This window comes from Lathamus discolor, chromosome 8 (assembly GCF_037157495.1).
Source record: "Lathamus discolor isolate bLatDis1 chromosome 8, bLatDis1.hap1, whole genome shotgun sequence".
Classification (NCBI taxonomy): Eukaryota; Metazoa; Chordata; class Aves; order Psittaciformes; family Psittacidae; genus Lathamus; species Lathamus discolor.
In genome coordinates this window covers 1877254-1897152 of record NC_088891.1, presented here as the reverse complement: position 1 = coordinate 1897152, position 19899 = coordinate 1877254, and the positions used below count along the sequence as shown (strand labels likewise).

General features: G+C 45.9%; 2 protein-coding genes across 3 annotated transcripts in view; one reads left to right on the top strand and one right to left on the bottom strand.

The window, feature by feature from the left end:
* PIAS1 (protein inhibitor of activated STAT 1) overlaps nucleotides 1-11532 on the top strand; it is a 62330-nt gene extending 50798 nt beyond the window's left edge. The window contains 6 exon segments of the mRNA XM_065688214.1: nucleotides 1935-2095; nucleotides 3831-3961; nucleotides 4269-4446; nucleotides 5556-5698; nucleotides 6006-6043; nucleotides 7459-11532. Coding sequence (XP_065544286.1) covers nucleotides 1935-2095; nucleotides 3831-3961; nucleotides 4269-4446; nucleotides 5556-5698; nucleotides 6006-6043; nucleotides 7459-7755 — 948 coding nt within the window. The 3' untranslated portion in view covers nucleotides 7756-11532.
* Nucleotides 11533-14055: 2523 nt separating this feature from the next.
* CALML4 (calmodulin like 4) lies at nucleotides 14056-18985 on the bottom strand. Of its 2 annotated transcripts, none has more exons than XM_065688472.1 (5): nucleotides 18879-18985; nucleotides 18737-18767; nucleotides 17285-17425; nucleotides 15616-15804; nucleotides 14056-14371 (listed from the first exon to the last, which is right to left on the bottom strand). In XM_065688472.1, the coding sequence occupies exons 1-5, from the start codon at nucleotides 18879-18881 to the stop codon at nucleotides 14274-14276; spliced, it is 462 nt and encodes a 153-aa protein (XP_065544544.1). In that variant the 5' UTR covers nucleotides 18882-18985; the 3' UTR covers nucleotides 14056-14273. The 2 variants fall into 2 exon arrangements, with proteins under 2 accessions (XP_065544544.1, XP_065544545.1); XM_065688473.1 differs by having other exon boundaries at nucleotides 17285-17393; nucleotides 18879-18954.
* Nucleotides 18986-19899: the final 914 nt, after the last annotated feature.

Genomic DNA, 19899 nt, shown 5'->3' with positions numbered 1-19899 from the left:
TACAGCACCTCCTGCAGTCTGAGCTCACCACTATCATTACTGCTGGCTCCCCAGGGAGTTCTCCGCTCCCCTCCCATCTGGTGGTGGGTTTTGTGACAGTGACTGAGAGCCGAAAGGAAGCAAAACAAGCCAGATCCACTGGTGTAGCTGAGTTTGCTGGGAATGGGGTGGAGGGATTGCTGTTTACGGGGGCTGCCTAAGAAAAAGCATCATGGAGGAAGTAGTGGACTGTGTGTAGAGCCTTTGTTCTTGATGTGGTTTTAGTTTTCTGATATTCTGAGATTGAGTGCCATCCTGTGGCACCCATCCTGTATTGCTCAGAATCACTATGTGTGGCCACCGTGCTTGCTTTAAGCCCTCCTAAAACCAGTTCCTCCTCCTGTCGACTGCTAGAATGGGCTGAAGGTTTTTGAATGAAGTAGTTGTGTTTATTTTAGTCAAATATATATAACTTCTAAATATGCAGTATAAATAGTTCTGAGTAAGTAATTGTTTTGTTGTTTTTTAATGTGGGAAAAGTCTTGTTTAGACATTCCTACTTCTTACCTTTAGTGTGGTCAGCTAAAGCCCCTCCTAAACTGCAGCATAAGCACTTTGCCAGAAAACAACAGCTTGGGGTTTGTCTGAGGAGAGCAAGCTTTTTAATTTCAGATGAAGATGAAATGCCTTTCCCTGTAATCAGTTTTGCATTCGGTGTAATCGTATGATGATGTCGTACGGTCTGGGTTAGCGTTGATTTATCCAATCCAAAGATATTCCTGTTGTACAATTTAGCCTAAGCACCTTCGCTGTGTAGCACTCGTCTGTTACCTGCTCAGCTTAAGCGCTCAGCCGTGCCTTTTGTATTAAACTCGTGGAAGCTTTGTGCTGACCTGCAAAAACCTCACTGTCCACTGACTACAAACTTGAAGGAAGGGTGGTCCCCATCTGAAAGTGCACTTTAGAACCTCATTTTAGAATCACAGAATCATAGAATAGTTCGGGTTGGAAAGGACCTTAAGATCATCCGGTTCCAACCCCCCTACCATGGGCAGGGACACCTCACAGTAAACCATGGCACCCAAGGCTCTGTCCAACCTGGCCTTGAGCACTGCCAGGGTTGGAGCATTCACAGCTTCCTTGGGCAACCCACTCCAGTGCCTCAGCACCCTTACAGTAAAGAACTTCTTCCTTTTCTCCTGTCTCATCTTCTGTTATCAGTTGCAGGCCCTTTGCAGTGTTGAAAAGGTATGATAGTATTTTAGGGGATAGTCAGCTATTTGTATTTACACGAGAAAAAGGCAGATTTCAGGCTGGCTCACAACTGATACATAGCAGTGGTGTTTATCACAGCAGGAGGAGTATAAAATGGTTTAATTGTTAGCAGGTGTGAATTATTTTGTGAGTAGTCACTTCCTGGAGAAAGGAGTGAAAATGATGGTTAGAGAAACATGTCAGGAAATGATCCATAAATGCATTTTCTATGTGCTTGCTTCTGTGACTGTCAAGTTAAACAAGTGGTTCTGGTGGTACCCTGCTGCTTGAGGTACGGAAAGCAGCTTGAACACAGACTTCAGCTGTATGAGGATAGAAGAGCTCTGACCCACGTTCATCAGCTTTTAAAGTACTGATGAAGAATTCTTTTTGTGGTTCATTCAGGACACTGCTATGCTACTTGAGCTCAGTATTTTGTCCAGGCAAAATGGAAGGTTGTAGTCTTCAGTTTCCTTGGTCAAATATAAGTAAAAATGAGACTTTTAGTAACTTTTATGCAATAATCAAACCTATAGGAAGGAGGGAATGGTGTATGTGGCACGTATTTTAATCAAAACTCAGATTTGTGAGAGTTTGTGGAGTAAAACTCAACCCATCTCTGTTTCTTTTCAAACAGAAAAGCCCTGTTTGTTAATTTCATACCAAAATGATTTAATCTTGTTCTTTCCTTTCTCTTAAAGCTTGGTAAAATGCGGCTAACTATACCCTGTAGGGCCCTGACTTGTTCCCACCTGCAGTGTTTTGATGCCACTCTGTATATTCAAATGAATGAAAAGAAACCAACTTGGGTTTGCCCTGTCTGTGATAAGAAGGCTCCCTACGAACATCTCATTATTGATGGGTAAGTAAAGCTTGAGTGGAAAAAAAGTACTTTACACTCTCTGCTTAGTGTTCTTGTGCTGCACAGAATGCAGTGATCTGAAATGTTGGTTGTCTGGCTGTAATCTGGTGTAAGTTATCATTTATTTTCCCTGTTGCTGGTGAAGAATTACTAACCAGGTACCCCTTTGTTCAGTATTTTGGAAGAACTATGGTCGTCAAACTGTTAAAGGCAATAATAATGAAAGGTGTTCTTCCCAGTCCTAGGTGGGTTTTTGACCTATCCTGCCTAGAATAGTTGTGGGTTTGGGGTTTTTTACCCCCGGTGTTACATAGTGGTGCATTCCTAGGTGAAAACAGCATGTGTTGCCTTTTAATGGAGCAATGGCACAAATCTGATCTAGTTAAGAGCAGACATTCATGTTAGATCAAATAAATACTGCCACCCCCCCAAATGCATGTATAATTCCATGTACAGTTTCACAGTTGGGGAGCTGCCATATCCAGAAAGTGACAGATTGATTCCCTGGTCCTGCCTACCTGCGAAACATAAATCCCCCCTAAGAAATCTAGTATTCATCTCCATGAAGAAATGCCAAGTATGTATTCCTGGGTTTGCATTTTAATTCCTTAGATAGGAATCTTCTTTCCAAAGTGTGATAAAGAGAACAAGCAAAATCTTCAGAGAATACTCCCAGAATGTTTTGCTCAAAGAAAAACCACAAAAAAAGGCAACAACCAACCAACCAAACCAAAAAAATCCCAAACAAACAAACAGACCCTCCCAAAAGTGAAACTAAAACCCATGAAACAAATAGAACCTCAGAAAACCACCTCACAAATGACTTGTCTGTATTTAGTGAGTAGGTGCTTCATTTTGGTGACCTGCTAGTGAAGCAGAAGATTGCTCAGGGTCCACTCTGAGGCCTTGCAATAGCTTTTGAAGAGACGCTCAGGGCTGGCACAGGCTGCTTTGGGTTCGTGGATCTCAGGTCCTCTGCTTTGGATCAAAGATCTGTGGGGTTCCTTGTTCTGTGTTTCAGCCTAAAACAGTAAAGACTCAGAGTAGTACTAATTAAACCAATGCATTTTCCTTACTTGTGTTGCTAGGTACAGATGTTGGAGATCAGGTGATACAATTGCAGCATCCCAAAGAGAAGGTTGTTTGTAGAAAGCATTCAATCCGGGAAAGAACGAACTTTCTCACTAATTAAAGCAAAGCTTTTTCCTGCAGAACCACATGAATAGTCTTGGTCGAAAGCTGGAATTCCCACTGGGACTGATGTGGTGCCAGGATCCTAAAAATTTTGGGAGATGCAGCTTAGTAGAAGAGGCTGCAAGTTCAGATTCCCATGCTCAGCTTTTGGTAGAAAGTTTCAGCTTCTAAAGAGGTTTTGGGAAACAGTCATTACATGCTCACTTATATTGACTCCTTTAAGATAACTATGGGTTAGGAGGAGATTGGTTTTTTTAATGCTAGTTCACATTCTTCTTTCCTTTTGGGAAACAGAGTTCTGTGTCATGAGCTCGGCAGGATTCCTCTCTTGCAGTAAGTAATTGTGTAGTGTTTTAGATAATATTTTACATTTTTCAATGACTCCTTTTTATCAAGGAAATGGATGAGAGAAGGGTAGAACAATGGCAGCTTTCAACTCTTGAAACAGTAATTCATACTTACACTGACTAATAAAGGTATTGGAGTGAGAAAGGTGTTAAGCTCTTTTTGAGGACTGATGTTCAGTGGTTTTGGTTGACAGGTTGTTCATGGAAATCCTGAAGTATTGTACAGATTGTGATGAAATTCAGTTTAAGGAGGATGGATCTTGGGCTCCTATGAGATCGAAGAAGGAAGTGCAGGAAGTAACTGCATCTTACAACGGAGTTGATGGTAAGTTGTGTTTTGGGGTGTATGGACTGGATACACTGAACTGTTCAGTACGGATGTTCCTTTAACTTTTCAAAATGCTCATTTTTGCCCTTACGTTTGAAGCTTTTCATGATCATTCGGAAGAGATTACTTGAGTAGTACCTGTTGGGGCTGATGGTACTTTTAAGTTATCAAAGCTATGTAATTTTGTTGTCTTTTATTCTGAGTTGTAAGGTTTATTTGTGAAGACATGTAATAAGCTGTGATGTTACGACGATTGTAGCAGTGCTGTAATCTACATCTTATAATGTTAACTTACTTTGTATAGGATGCATAAGCTCTTCCCTGGAACATCAGGTGTCTTCTCACCAACAGTCAAATAAAAATAAGAAGGTAGAAGTGATCGATTTAACCATTGATAGCTCATCAGATGAAGAAGATGAAGAACCATCTGCAAAGAGAAGCTGTCCTTCCGTATCTCCAGCATCACCATTAAATAATAAGGGGTGAGGATAAAAACAGGCCAGTGCAGAGAGAATGTACTCATGATAGAGAGTAGTAATAAATTTCAAAAGAAATTGTATCTAGAAAGTTCTGTATCTGGATTATATCCTGATTTAGAAGCTTATAGCAAATGGATTCGATCTTGGGCCGCAAGGCTTAAGAAGACTGAGATAAGTTTGAGTTATCAAGTGTGTAACGTGATGCAGTTTTTTCCAGTTGTGTTTGTGCAAATGAATATAAAACGGTGCAAAAAGTTGTGGTTTAGAAGGATTTTGGTTTTGCAAATCTGGAAATGTTTTTCTTCCCTAAAGAAATGTAAAAGCAGCACATACAGAGAGAGCGAGCAATGAGAAACATGGGTGTGGTATGGGAGTTGTGTGGGTTTTGCTGGTGATTACTGCCAGTAGCATAGTAATAAAGGATGCCAGAATAACCTGATTGCACCTAAGTAGCCAAGCTGTTAATAGCACCCTGTTTACATAAACATGTAGGGATGAAAACAGGCTGCACTGAAGGGATCCTGTTGTTGAAGTGGTTACTGCTCCAGTCATGTAAATGACTCAGTGATCACTTAAAACTCCTCAAGACCTTTTTGCCTGTCTTCCATTGCCACTTACCTTGTAGGGTATAAATGTGTCGTTACACAGATTTGTATGGGGGATTTTGGGGTTCAGTATACCTTTAGGATTGTCCTGGCTTAGTATTTATAACGTATTCATAGCAGAGATCCCAGTGCCATTTATAGTGAGAGTCGTCAGTTTCTGCTGTTTGAGACTGAACTTGTCTTAGCTTTTATTTTGCCGAGCTTCAGCTGTCTTGGACTGAATTAACTTTCCTGATGAAATGTTAATTGTGAGAAGGAAGCTTGGGGAGCATGTGATGTTCCTATCTCTTCCCTGCTTCCAGCCCCTTCCAGACTCAGTGAGGAGCTGTAGTGTTGTGATGCTTTGTAGCAAAGCTTTGGCATTTAATTGGGGAGCTGACACAAAGCTCATACTGAGTATTGAGAGGTTGGCTTTGTGTTATACTTGAAAATAGCCATGCCTTGCTTGGGACAGCAATAAAGCCAGGACTGTATTTGACACCTGTAACAAGCCTTTGTTTCTTCCAGCATTTTAAATTTACCCCATCAAGCATCACCCGTGTCAAGAACACCAAGCCTTCCTGCCGTTGACACCAGCTACATCAATACATCACTTATCCAAGACTACAGGCATCCATTCCATATGACACCTATGCCTTATGACTTGCAAGGTGAGCTTCTGACTGTTGATAGCTGTAAGTACAGCTCTCCATGCAGTAATAACTATTGCAGAAGGATTTAAACACGCAGTGGTTTAACAGTGCAGTAGTGCAAAATACTGTTTTGCATCCACAGAGGATGAGATGGTATTTAAGACCCCCTGAAAATACTGTAAGGTTTATAAGGGCTCTGGTAGTGAAGAGAATCTGAAGTGTCACCAGTATTATGCTGGCTTAATTTCACAATAAGTGGGGGGAAAATTGGGGAGGCGCTTTTTTGTTTTGAGAAGCTTAATTTTTTTCTTTTGGCTCTTTACAGGTTTAGATTTCTTCCCTTTCCTGTCAGGAGACAATCAGGTAAGTCAAGGAAGATCAAGTCATGTGGCAGATACTGTTTTCTGAGAAGGACTTGCTGGCATCGATGTATAAGCAAGGAAGGAGCAGATGTATGATGTAGGTGTAAATACAGGCAGGCTGCAGCTTTGTTTTATGCACACAGAGACTGTGATCAAACACGAGCATTGCCTAAATAGGGGCATGTAGGATAAGGGCTAACAAAAGAGAAGCATTTCTGTTCCCAAGGGTTAAGTTCAGGCAGCCACTGTTGTGTGGTGGCGTGAGCCTCGGCCATGAATGAAGGTCCACCAGCCACCTCCTTAGTTTGTGTCCTGGGTTCATGACAGTTTGTCAGACCATGCTTGCCACCTTTCTGTAAATACTTACTGAAACATGCTAGATTGGTGCTGGCTCCTCTAGTTGTGGGAGCTAAGCAAGTCATTCCCTAGAAGGAGCCTGGGTTGGCAAGTGGTGATTGCCAGCTTGATCCCACTTGGTCACTTTTCCTCCTGTGCTTCCAAGAAAATAAGGGGCTGGGGTGGCTCACGTGCCCTTGGTCCCATCATGTTCTGCAGCCTGAAGTAGGAGAACTGCAGTAACGGCAGAGGGATACTTTCCCATAATTAAGACCAGAGCCTGCACTGTAAAATTTGGATTCAGAAAAGCTATCTTGATACTCAGTAAAACAGAGATAATGAGAATTATTCTGAAACAAGTAGCGCAGAATATGATGCACTGATATGACGCTCTTATACTAGTGCATAAATGTGGGGGAACAAGGCTGAATAGCCCACGTGTGTTTCATCATAGTGGAAAGAAACATCCAGAGCAGAATTCCTCTGCAGAGGCATTGTATTTAAAACCTGATTCTTGATAGCTACAGTTCTTGCTTTTCAGAGGCTGACCAGCAGAGAGCATAACTTGGGACAGCTCTTGCTGCCATCAAGTAGGACTAAGGATGCTATTTCTAGATGCGTTTTCCACAGAAGTATGCTTCTCTCCACCAGCAGCGATTAGCACATAGTTTCGCCAGCTGTGGTTGGTTTGTAACTTCTGAGCAGAGCAGAGGGATGGCAAAACGTTGGGTTGAATTTGGGGGAATTTTTCCAACAGGGAATTTTCTGAAGAGGTAAAAGAGTGCTGCTGCTTGACCGTGTCCTTACTGGTTTGGGTGTGCTGCAATACTGTTACCTCTCTAGCATTTGTTCTTGCTGATACTAGTATTTCCAGTTTCTTTTGGCTTCAGAAATGAAGGGTTGCAGAGGTAAAAGTTCACTGCCTCAGTCCTTGCCTTACAGAGCGATTGAGTAGCCAGGCTGGTGTGATATCCAGAACCTGTCAGAGCTGTAGCTTACAAAAACCTTCTTTTGTGCTGGTCTGAATCAAAACTGTCGTGTCTGAAATGTAACTTGCAAATGTTGTTTTTCCCCCCCCAGCATTACAACACCTCCCTTCTTGCCGCTGCAGCCGCGGCAGTTTCTGCATCAGATGATCAAGAACTCTTACACTCTCGTTTTTTCCCATACACTTCATCTCAGATGTTTCTCGATCAGCTAAATGCAGGAGGAAGCAGTTCTCTGCCAGCCACAAATGGTAGCAATAGTGGCAGTAACAGCAGTCTTGTTTCCTCCAACAGCCTGCGAGAGAATCATGGTCATCCAGTTGCAAGTAGGAGCAGCACGGACACGGCGTCCATCTTTGGTATCATACCAGACATTATTTCGTTGGACTGATTTTTGGAATATATGAACTCGTCCGAGGAAATCTTTGTGCTTGGTTTTACTTTCTGTTAGAAACATAGACAAGTTTTTTTCCTTTTTTAGGGAAAAAAATTTATGTGTACAGAGAACAAAAGTATATTTTCAGTTTTACTTTTGTATATAAACCTAAGATGGCCTCACTGGTAAAAATAAGAAAAAAAAAACCACAAAAAAAAAAAATTAACAAAAACAAGGCGCTTCAGTTCATTTCTATGGATGCTGAAGATTTTACACCTGTGCATTTGTCATGTGAGTTATTTTTCCTCCCCCCCTTCCTCCCCCCATAGTTTGGACACAGACGGCATTATTTTCTTCACAGTAACATGAACAGGAATGGAGCTGAACTTTTAAAGTTCAAACTTATGAGAGGGTTTTTTCTCCTCTTGGGGTCATTTACCTTTGGTGGTGGAATCTAATTCCCCCATCCCACACTTAGTGCGGATTTCATTATGCTTAAAGTGGAAGAAACCCTACACAAAGTGTTCCACAGCATCCCCTCTGTTCGCGGGACAGAGCCTTTCAGGAGTGGCTTTGGCTTTTTGGGATTTGTTTTGGTCATTTCTGGTTCTGTGTGACCCTCTCTTCAGCTCGTTTTGAATTCCATGCTTTAGTCAAGCATGTTCCAAGCTCATTAGTGCACCAATTATTCTTGAGGGCCAGACTCAATAAAATCTCAGGCTGAGGAATTTACTTGGCTGTGCTTATGTGGGACAAGACAGAGAACTTTTATAGACTCTAGCCCCAACTAAAAGCATTGACACATTGGACTGTAGGGGTTTGTATCTAAGAACTTACCATGAAATCCTTGTCAAATATCTTAAGATCCTACTCAGCAAATTATTAAGCATGTGTCAGTTTTAAATTCGTGGAGCTGCTTGTGCTTTAAAGTTAGCCATGCGTGTGTAACTGGCCTATTGAATTGAGGCCTGTCTTGTTCTGGCTGGAGAAGCCTCCTTTTAGCTGCAGTAGATCAGATTTCTGCTTCAAAGTGAACTCGTCGACAAAAGGACAAAAATACAAATACCAACACACTATTGCATGGTTTGTGCAGCCAATAATGGTCTTGGTACACACTGTCTTCTGAGGTCACATCCATCAAAATGAATACTCAGTGTTCGATGTGAGTCTTTTAAACCAAAACCCAACCCTATAACAAAGCCCCACCCTGTAGCCCATGTACTCAAACGATTGCTACCTATTGAAGTCTCTTAGGGTAGTGGGTTTCAAAACTCAGTTTCCTCTTTTTGGCCTTGTAATTCCTTTGATTCCCCTGTTTTTTCCGCACACTTCTGTTGAACTTTGAGCCATAATTTACTCCCCGGGTTCTTTTCTCTTTTTAAGTTGTGCATGACGTAGGAAAACCTTTTTGTTTGCGAACCCATGGGTCATTTGGGCTGATCCGTTCTTATTAAAGAGTGAAACGTGTAAATAGCTGGAATGCAGTTTTTCAGGAGATTCTTTAAGGTTAAGAGAAGGGGGAGGGAAGGAAGCGATTCTCTTGTGTCCCAAAGTCCATGTCAGAGAGAGTAAATATTTCCTCTGGTGTGAAAACTATTTTTATAGCTGGTTGAAAGTGCAGGTAATGAGTTTATCAGGAAAAGAGAGTTAAGGAATACTACTACAGTGAGCAGATTCTTGTCTGACCTTTTCATGTCCAAACCCGTTGATTGCAGTTGCTTTGAGCATTGACGAGGGCCACCTTTTGCCTATGAAGTTGTCTGAAAACTCTTGCATTGATTAAAAAAAAGAAAAAAAAAAAGAAAAAAAAAGAAAAAAAAAGGAAAAAAAGGAAAAAAAAAAAAGGAAAAAAACCCCCTCTTTAATCCAAGTAGCATTAGGTATTGCTGTATGATCAGTCGTATGGTTATTTGAGAGGTTCACATTATGTGGCATCCAAATCGTTTTTAGTGTTTTTACAGCATCCCTCTGCCACTAAATAGTTGACTTGAATTTTGGAAACAACTGTTTGTGTTTATATGTATATGTGTGTGTATATATGTATTTATAGATCCGTGTGTGTGAGTTCAAAGTGAGTTAAATAGTTTTTCCCATGCATGTGTATTTCATACATATCTGGCTGATATATATATTTCACCATACACCAATTTTATAATTTATTAAATGTCAGTTAAAAAAAAAAATAAATAAAAGGATAGAAAATGGGAAATACTTATTTTTTAAACTCAGTCTGATTTTGAAGTGATTAAACCTACACTAGGAATATATCTCATACATTTTAGTCATGAATACTAACCTGGTAACTTCAGAGCATATGCTTTGCTGTAATACCCTTTGTAAACCCGGAGTACAAGTGCTGTCGGTGTAACGGGGAGCGTGTGTGGCCCCGGTTCTGAACCACCCAGGAGACATTGGGAGAGCTGGTGGCTGTTGTGCCGACGATGGTGGCAACGTTTCATTGACTGTATTGTTCAAGATGACCTGAGGAGCAGCTTGTGTCGCTTTTGACAGTGGTATTAAAGTCTTGTTAACCCACATCTAAAATGAACCGTGGCGAGTGTGGGGTAACACAGGATCCGGCATCTTTATGCCTGGCTTAGCTTTTGGAAAGCAAGGTCAGATGGTGACGACTTCCATTTCCTCACGAGTTATCCTGAAGGGAAGGAAAGCTGTTCAGTTCAGCGGTGTCATTTTTGAACCTCATGGCTCTACAAAGAAGGGACAGACGTGTTCTGAAGTCCTCCTTTGTGGTATTAATCCCATATGCTTTGTGAGTATTCCTGTTTCATGCTAGGGTGTTCTTTATTGCTGATAATTCTCTGTGCCTCTGACCACAGTTAACATTGCTTGGTAGAAGTCTCAGTCTGAGTTCTCGACAAGTTCCCTGCAAATGTCACTCCCAAACTCGATCTCCATTAGTTCATGTATTAACAAAGATGCTGTAGAGCAATCCAGAGCTCCCTTCGCTGCCCATGGCAGAGTTTCTGTGATTAAGTAGCCTGGAGGTGTCTTGTCCTCAAGTGCTTCCACCAGCGAGGTGGGGTGTGCACACACTTGTGCCTGTTTTATGTCAGGTATGAGCACACAGCTGTTTAATAGCAGGGTGGAAGTGGCTTTGAAAGCTCTTAGGGCATTACTGATGCATCCTTTAGATGCTCTAACCTAGGCCATGTGTTAAGATCTTGGTAGCACTTCCATAACAATAGATGTGACAGCGACTGCAGGCTCACCCCTTCCTCCCCATGGCAAGGACTCAAAGCCTTTCAAGGGTGGGATGGCTGATAGGTTGTCATTGGACTCTGTTGGACCCTCACTAAGGCTGTGAGGAGAGCGTTTGACAAATGAATTCTTCGCTGCAGTTTAACCTTTCAGGGGTTTAAGCACATTTTGAATAGACAAGGGTTTGTTTTGTCAGTGTAACCAGTTTTCTTTTCTCCTTTTAAACAGAGCTTAGATTTCTAACAAGGGAAAATTGCTGGTGGTCCCCGAAAGTGCTGCTGTTAATTGTTCTAATTAACAAAGGGAAAATGTATATAAGCAGAATATTAAAATTACCATTAATTCCATGAATTGAAAGCTGTCATTCATTGCCTTAAAACTTTCTCTTAGTTTCCATACGGCATGCCAAACCAGTAAACGGCTTTTAAAAATGTATAGTAGACCAATGTCAGTTTGTATAAAAGTACCAAGTGAAAATATTTATTATATGCATTGGAAAAAAAAAATGGTTTACCTATTGAATGTTACCTGTTTATGTAGAAATCTTTAGATGTAATAAAAAGCATTCAGTTACGTTGTGTTTCCTGGGGGGAAATTAAAACGGGGGGGCTGGGGGGGGGGAGAGGAGGGTGTTTTCTGTGAACTGATGAGATGCAAAGGTCCCTTTTGGACAGGGATGCTTTGGCTCCAGCTGTTTTGTGGCGTGGAACGCCTGTATCGTCTTTCCAAGCTCTTAACAACGTGGTTTCGGAGCGGGTGTGAAGGGGGGGTTTCTGTTTGCTTGTATTTGGGTAGGGTGAACCCACGCAGAGAGGCTGGTGACCCCCTGTTAGGATCCAGAGCCACTCTGGAGCAATCCAAAGTGATTTTTGAGCTCATCAGTCCCCATGACGTAACAAGCTTTCATACTGTCTACAGCTGAAAGGATTTGTTCATCAGCTGTTCTGGTCAATAGGGAAGTATTAAGCTGTGTATTGGATCATTTGTAATTTGGTTATTGATGCATATTGGAAACAAATGCTTCTACATGCACGCCGTGTTTCATAAGGTGGTTGTGCTCACAGCAGCCGAGGCTTGTGCTCGCTTCCATCACTGGTGCCTCCGCAGCAGAGGGTTGGAAGGGCTCCGGTGGGCAGCCAGAGCCGTGGGCAGAGCTCCAAAAGGCACTGGAGCAGAAGGGCTCCGTGGTGAGGTAGGTGGGGTTTGTATCCAAACACTGGGATTAACTGTGGCGGGTGGGAAGAGAGGTACATGGGAAATCTGATCCTTTGCTGTTGGTAGGAGCTGGTTTTGTTAGTGAATCTTTGCTCTCTTTCACTGTGTGCTCTTATTCTGGAGTGTTTTGAGTGCTGAGCTGCTTGTAACTCTGAGAAACAGGGTTTATTTTCTATCCATAGAGCAAGAAGATGCTGGATGCGTTAGACATGACAAGGTCTGTCAGTTCCCCACTGAGCAAAGTTCATTTCCCCTCCGAGCACAATCCTTCACTCTTCAGAGGGTTTTTCGTCTTGGCATATCAGGGTCTGAGCCTGAGCTTACTGGGTTAGCTCAGCCTTGAGAACTGCAGGCTCTGCAGCTTGGCTCTGAATCAAGGGAGGCTGGGCACAAAACTGCCCTTTAAATACAGGACTGAGAGGGACATCCTGGATCCGTGTCCATTTCCTGCACAGCATTTAGCAGCTCATTTAGTCTTTTGTGCCTTTCCCCCACTGTGTAATACTCTAAGAAAAACTCTTACCCTTTCAGAGATGCTGATTTGGAAGAGTTAAGATTTAATGTCAGAGAACGGTTTGGGTTGGAAGGGACCTTAAAGCTCATCCAGTTCCAACCCCTTCCACTGGAGCAGCTTGCTCCAAGCCCCTGTGTCCAACTGATAATTCAGTTTGGGTTTTATTTTTCCAGTTCCTAACCAAATTTGTAGTAAAAACTCCTGCTTCATTCTGTGTGCCAGCCCTGTGTGATGATGCTCTCCATGGTCAGTGGTCTTCAGGCAATGCAGCACGCCTCAGTAGGGGATAGATAAATGCATTGTGTGTGCTGTGGCTGTGATGATTTAACTGGTGATTGTTTCACAGGTAGAGCAAAGGATGAGTTGGTTGCTTCAGTGGCCGAGATTGGGAAGGCAAGCAAGGAGGGAAGGCCCTTCCATGGGGAGAAGCCACTGCAGCCCTATGGGAACGTGGCCTTTTCCAGCATGTGGCTGCTTCTGCGTGATGGTCTTTGTGTGGATTTCTGACCGACTCCGGAGAGGATCTGCTGTGTGGTCCTAAATCTCATACGAGGGTCTGTGGCCCTTAACTAAGGCAGCCAAGATACAGGTGGAGTGAGATCAGTCATAACGGGTCTGGGTCAGAGTGGTTTTCATCGCCCTAAAGCCAGGAGGGATGGGTGGGTTTCCCGGCTGTAGAGAAGCTGGATTTCCTGGCTCTGTTCTTCCCTGCCAGGCTGTCTCTGGGAGTGTGTCCTTGGTGGATAGCCCAGAACCTGGTGACAGACACGTTTACCAAGCACAGCATCTTCAGTGGGTTGCCTCAAACCAGCTTCACCGCATGATTTGGTGCTGAAGCCTTGGTGAGTAGTGGGACAGAGGCACAACGGGACAGAGATCCTGTGTGCTGGAGGAGTGGGAGAGGAGGAGGAACGAGGTGGTGATGGTAGAGCATTGCTGTGACTGGAGAATGGGAAGTTGTCCTCTGCTGAGCATCACTGACGGGGGGAGCAGGGAATCGGTGCTGCGTGTCTGTGATGCTCTGGATAGTCAGCAGGGATGCGGCTGGTGACTTGACGGGGTCATGCGCTGGATCCAAGGAGCTGTGCATAGCTGTACTGGATTTACCACTGCCGTTGCACAGTTGAGCTTCCAGGGGAATCCCTACACAAAAGGCTGTGTCTGAGCTTGGGTGTGTGGAAGCAGGAAATGGTTGTGGTGATGCTGACTTCTTGGGATGCTGTCACTGTGAGGCCTTAACTACAACTTCCCATTTACGCCCCAATCTGTATTTAAATGCATTCAAAAAGTCATTTTTAATATTATTAGTTTTAATGTGTTCTGTTTGAGCTACTACTTTTTGAGCAGGACACACGTTACACAAGGGATGTGAGATGCAGTTTATTCAAATAACAACAGCTCATGTTTGGTGACAGCATTCCTTCAGGAACGGGGTGGGATCCTGTGTGAGTGAAAGCACTGTCGTGAAGGCATAATAAGGGAGTTTAAAGGCAAATGGCGATTCCCGAATCCATGTAATAAGCAGGAAAAATTGAAGTCAAGAAAGCCTCAGGTTCTGCTCTTACCAACTCTCTTGGTCTGAGTTTCAGTAGTCGACTGTTGGAAGACAAATCTTGTGGACAAATTCTTCATATCTGATTGTTCCGTTTGGTCCAACCTTGGCTTCTTTGAGCAGGTCATCAACTGAAAGAGGGGAAGAAAACCACAGGTTGGAGAGGCAGATGGTGCAGATGTTGTGCTCTTCACAAGAGCGGCAATGCGGGAGCCGGGTATCAAACCAGTTTTGTTAGTTCTGGGATCAGGTCTGGTACCATCCCGATGAGTTTTGAGCTAGCTCCAGTTCACACGTGGATGTAGATCTCCGTGTCTAACTTTCTGGAGCAGAGGTGCCCATCTCCTTGATAGCCACATGGAAAAGATTCACAAATGTAGTCTAAACCAGCTTTTAATTGCTTCTGGTGGCTTATTTGGCCTGGATAGCAAACCTGCCCCTATTCAATTTAGACCAGGCCAAGTGCTCATAGAGCTGATGTGCCCAACTTGAAGTAGATCTGCGTGACACTTGTTAATGTTGGTGGGCCTTTAATGTTCGAAAGGGAAGAATATCTCAGCTGGAGCTCTAAGGCTCTCTCTGAAAATACATCTGAAGAAGTAACTGTGCAGTTGGCACCTGGGAGCAGTGGGATGCTTTTCATCCCGGCTCCGGGTACTCCTTGGCAGTGACAGCAGCTGCCTGACTTAAAATGTTACCTTATACAGGCTAAGCCATTAGAATCACAGAACCCCAGACTGGTTTGGGTTGGAAGGGACCCAAAAGCTCATCCAGTTCCAACCCCTGCCATGGACAGGGACACCTTCCACTAGGGCAGCTTGCTCCAAGCCCCTGTGTCCAACCTGGCCTTCAGCACCTGAACACTAAATACAGCATCTCTATGTGATAAATCATCATTCCAGGGAGCAACTCCAGCAAGGGAAGAGGTCTCTGGGTTAACAGGCATCTGGGTTGCAAGACACAGCATCTCTGCTTGGCCACTGTGCTGTGGCTAAAGGCTGATGACAGCAAAGAGGCTTTGTCCTCGCATGAGTCTAATTAGAGTGGATGGTGCTAATGGTTCTCTTTGGCTTGGGGAGTGCTCCCTGCTCTGTGTTTGTCTGGGCTCCCCTGGGGGCTCTGGTTTATGTGGGAAAAGCCTTTCAAATGAAGGCACAAGCTCATTGTGTGGCTGTGAGACTGGTGCTGGTGGTGTGGACACAACAGCAAGATGCGATGCGCCGGTGCCCTGGACATCGTGTGTGTGATGGGGGGACATCCCTTCTGTCGGGTGTGCACCAGCGCTATCTCCTGCGGGCACAGGTCCCTTCCCAGAGGGAATTCGGGAAGGGAATAAGAGGAGGAGCATCTGATACATCTTTGAACTGCGAAATACCTTCTTCCTCGGAGAGCTTCTCGCCCAGTCGGGTGAGCTTGGCTTTCAGCTCCGAGACGGTGATGACGCCTCTCTTCTGCCTGTCTATCATGGACAGGGCGGTGAGGATTTCCCTCTCGGGCTCCTCTTGCTTCATTTGCCTGTACATGATATTGAGGAAAGTGGAGAAATCCAACTCCGCGTTTTTGTCTGGAAAAATAAGAGGAGATCCCTTAGGAACGGCTCAGTTTTGTAGCGTGGATCCTGCCCTGAGCATCCCCTTCCTCTTTTCCCCTTTCCCCTTTCCTGGGGCTCCTTTTGCCTGGCTCTGGTCTGGACCAGGATGGACCGTACCTGGGGGGTCTCTCCTGGCCTAAACCCCATTTATAGCACTTGTTGCACCCAGCAAACCTGCATACACATCTATGGCAGACCTAGACCCAGCATTCTTAATCCAGCCCATTTTATCTTGTGATTCTTTGCTCTTTGTCCTGTGCTTTGAATTCATTTGTGTACCTGCACATGAATGTCTTTCAGTGCTCTTCTACCTCTGCTGCTTGGACTGGACGGGTTCCCAGCCCCAAAATCCGCAATCGATGTAAATGCCTTGAAGCTTTTCTTTTCCAATGGCACTGGTTTAACCCATGCACTGGTTTGACTTTGTTCCCATCACATCAGACCATAGGCTTTGGTCACTGCTCTTGGTTTGCATTGCCTGTTTCACCTGGGGGGGAGGCTATTCCCTGCGGGGCTCCAGGCAGCCTCCAGACCACAGGGAAGCTGCATTTCCCCATCTGTTTCATCCATGTGTTATCCATGTGTTATCTGCATGTGTTATCCGTGTTTTATCTGCATGTGTTATGTGCGTTATCCATGTTTTATCTGCATGTCTTATCTGCATGTGTTATCCATGTTTTATCTGCATGTGTTATTTGCATGTGTTATCCATGTTTTATCTGCATGTGTTATCTGCATGTGTTATCCATGTTTCATCTGCATGTGTTATCCATGTTTTATCTCTATGTGTTATCCAAGTCTTACCTGCGTGTGTTATCCATGTTTTATCTCCATGTGTTATCCATGTGTTATCTGCATGTGTTATCCATGTTTTATCTGCATGTGTTATCTCCATGTATTATCCATGTTTTATCTGCATGTGTTATCCATGTATTATCTCCATGCGTTATCCATGTTTTATCTGCATGCGTTATCTATGTGTTATCTCCATGCGTTATCTTTTATCTGCATGCATTATCCATGTTTTATCTCCATGTGTTATCCATGTTTTGTCTCCATGCGTTATCCATGTGTTATTTCCATGCGTTATCCATGTGTTATCCCCATGTGTTATCTCCATGGGTTATCTCCATGGGTTATCCATGTTTAATCTGCATGCATTACCCATGTGTTATCTCCATGGGTTATCCATGTGTTATCTGCATGCATTACCCATGTGTTATCTCCATGTGTTATCTCCATGTGTTATCTCCATGTGTTATCTCCATGTGTTATCTCCATGTGTTATCTCCATGTGTTATCTCCATGGGTTATCCATGTGTTATCTGCATGCATTATCCATGTGTTATCTCCATGTGTTATCTCCATGTGTTATCTCCATGGGTTACCCATGTGTTATCTCCATGCGTTATCCATGTGTTATCCCCATGTGTTCTCCACGGGCTGCACTCACCGATCCTGTGCAAGTGGAGGTGTCTCTGCGCCTCCCCCGGCGTGGGGCTGGCTCCCAGGCACCGCATCACTGCCATCAGGTCCGAGGCCTGGATCTTCCCCTTTTGTCTCTTGTCGTAGAGGGAGAAACATTCCTTGAACTCTAATTAAAACCCAAAGCCGTTATTCCCAGCGAGAGGACACGGATCCGCCGCTGACGCCTCCTCCCCCGGGGCCCGGCCGGGTGCTGCTGGTCGGGTTCCAGCAGGGATATTGTGTCTGCTGTGGGGTGTCTCCTTTCAGGATGATGGATGGGGGGGGACCAACCCTGGGTAAGTGCCAAAGGCAGTGAAAATCCAGGCTTGGGAATAGCGGAGCTAAAGGGGGGCCTTCAGCCTCAGGGAGCAAGTCTGAGAGTGGAGTGAGGCTGCTACGCATGGAGAACGGTGCTTGAAAGTACGCTGTGGGGTGGGAGAGGATGCTGAAGGAGGGAGGCTTAAGGGAGGAATCATGGAATGACTGCGTTGGAAGGGACCTTAAATCCCATCCAGCTCCAACCCCTGCCCCGGGCAGGGACCCCTTCCACTGGAGCAGCTTGCTCCAAGCCCCTGTGTCCAACCTGGCCTTGAGCACTGCCAGGGATGGGGCAGCCACAGCTTCTCTGGGCACCCTGTGCCAGCGCCTCAGCACCCCCACAGGGAAGAGCTTCTGCCTAAGAGCTCAGCTCAGTCTCCCCTCGGGCAGGTTCAAGCCATTCCCCTTGGCCTGTCCCTACAGGCCCTTGTCCCAAGCCCCTCTCCAGGTTCCCTGCAGCCCCTTTAGGCACTGGAGCTGCTCTCAGGTCTCCCCTTCAGGAGCCCTCTCTTCTCCCGGCTGTCCCTACACCCTCCTGCAGGTTTGAGTGCCCTGTGGGTGCCGTGCCCCCCCCGCCCTGCCCGCCTCCTCCCTCGGCCGCTGCAGACGATCAGGTTTACATTAATACTCTTATTATGGCTTAAGCCATTCCCTGTCAAACCCTGCCCATGGCAGCCCGGGGCAGGGGAGAGCCCCGGTGCCTCCCAGTGACTTCCTCCTGCAGCCTCCTTCCTCCTCCTCACCCTTGCTCCCACTGTACAGGAAGCCTCAGCGCTGCAGGCGCTGGTCCCTGCTGCTGCTTGGCCAGGGCTGGGGGGGGTCATGGGGTTGGGAGGTTGCTGGTCCCGATGCAATGCAGTGGGTGGGTATGGGGGGGGGGATCCAGGTCCCAGCATTGTGCTAGAATTGGGGAGAATTCTCTGGTTTCCGGGCAAAGAGATCCCCTGGAGCGCTGGGAGGAGGCGATCGGGGAGCACGAGCTCAGAGCGCGGCCCTTTGGGGGAGAAATGGCATTTATATACACAGAAACGACTCCCGTCCATCCATCTCCATCCACACCCGCTTTTAAGCTGATCTTGCTAATAGGAAGAAAGCAAAACCAGGCCAAAGCCGTACATACCATTGATCTGATCCTGGGACAGAAATTTTGCCTGGAGCATGGGAAGGAGAAGGAAAGAGAACAGGGAAAAGCAGCTTTAAAATCCGGATGGGAATCCGGGGGTGTGTGGGGGGTGCTGTATCAGCCCAAATGCTTCACTCACCATTATTTAGGGGCTCTTCCTTGGGGCCGACGCTGCCCGTGGGGCTCGGAGGCGCCTGCTCCTGCTTTCCTGTTTGATTAAGGGCTAAAGTCCGGCGTGGAGAAGAGGCTGTAATAAATACCCCGCTGCCATGGCTACGGGACCTGATCCCTGCCAGGCTGGATCCCGCTCACGTGCCGTGGGGATAACGGCGCTCCCAGAGCCTCAAACGGGACCGAGGAGCGGGGTGAGAGCTTCCCTGGGTCGGGGTTCAGGGGTGCTGGGGCCGGGCTGGATGGAGATGGGCTCGCGCGGCCCAAAGGGTCCGATGAGCCCCAAGAGCTGCGCACCTTGCGCTAAGCTTTGCTGCTGGGGCACAAATCCAGCCCGTTGGTGGCTGCTGGGGAAGGCTCAGGGGCATTTACAGCCCCACGGGTCGCTGCTGCAGGGGGCTGGTGGGGGGCAGCAGCAGCAGGAGGTGCTCTGGGCTCGGTGCAGGGTGTTGGGCATCCCTGGCCATGTCCCCGTGTCCTGAGCTGGGGCACCAGGCAGGAGGGAGGGGAAGGGTTTGTAAGGGCTTTAAAGCCCCCCATTGTCTGCGCTGTTATTCATCGGCATCTGTTCAGCTGATCTGCCGGGATCGGACGTCTCCAGCACTGCCAGGTCTTGCTGCAGACACAGAGGGGGGGTGATGCTGCGGGGGAGCTGCAGTGAGGCAGAGGGCTCTGAGGTTTGACCTGGGTGCTTTGGGACCAACAGCCCTGCTCATGTCTTCTGGTCCCTCTCAGCGCTGCGCTGCTGCTGCCACCCCGGCGATGTTCACGCCATTGAAAAGCAAGAGCTATGCACGGATCTGTGATTTGGTCCCATCCTGACCCTAGCAGGAGAGCTGAGCCGGTGCTGTGGGTGCAGGGTGGGTGGTGCTGAGCCCCTCTGCATCTGCTGGTGCTGGAACTATCCCCAAAGGAAACCCAGCAGCAGGGTCAGGGTCAGCACATGTGAGAGGGGACGAGGTCCCCGATGCCAGGTTCTGGTGGAGATC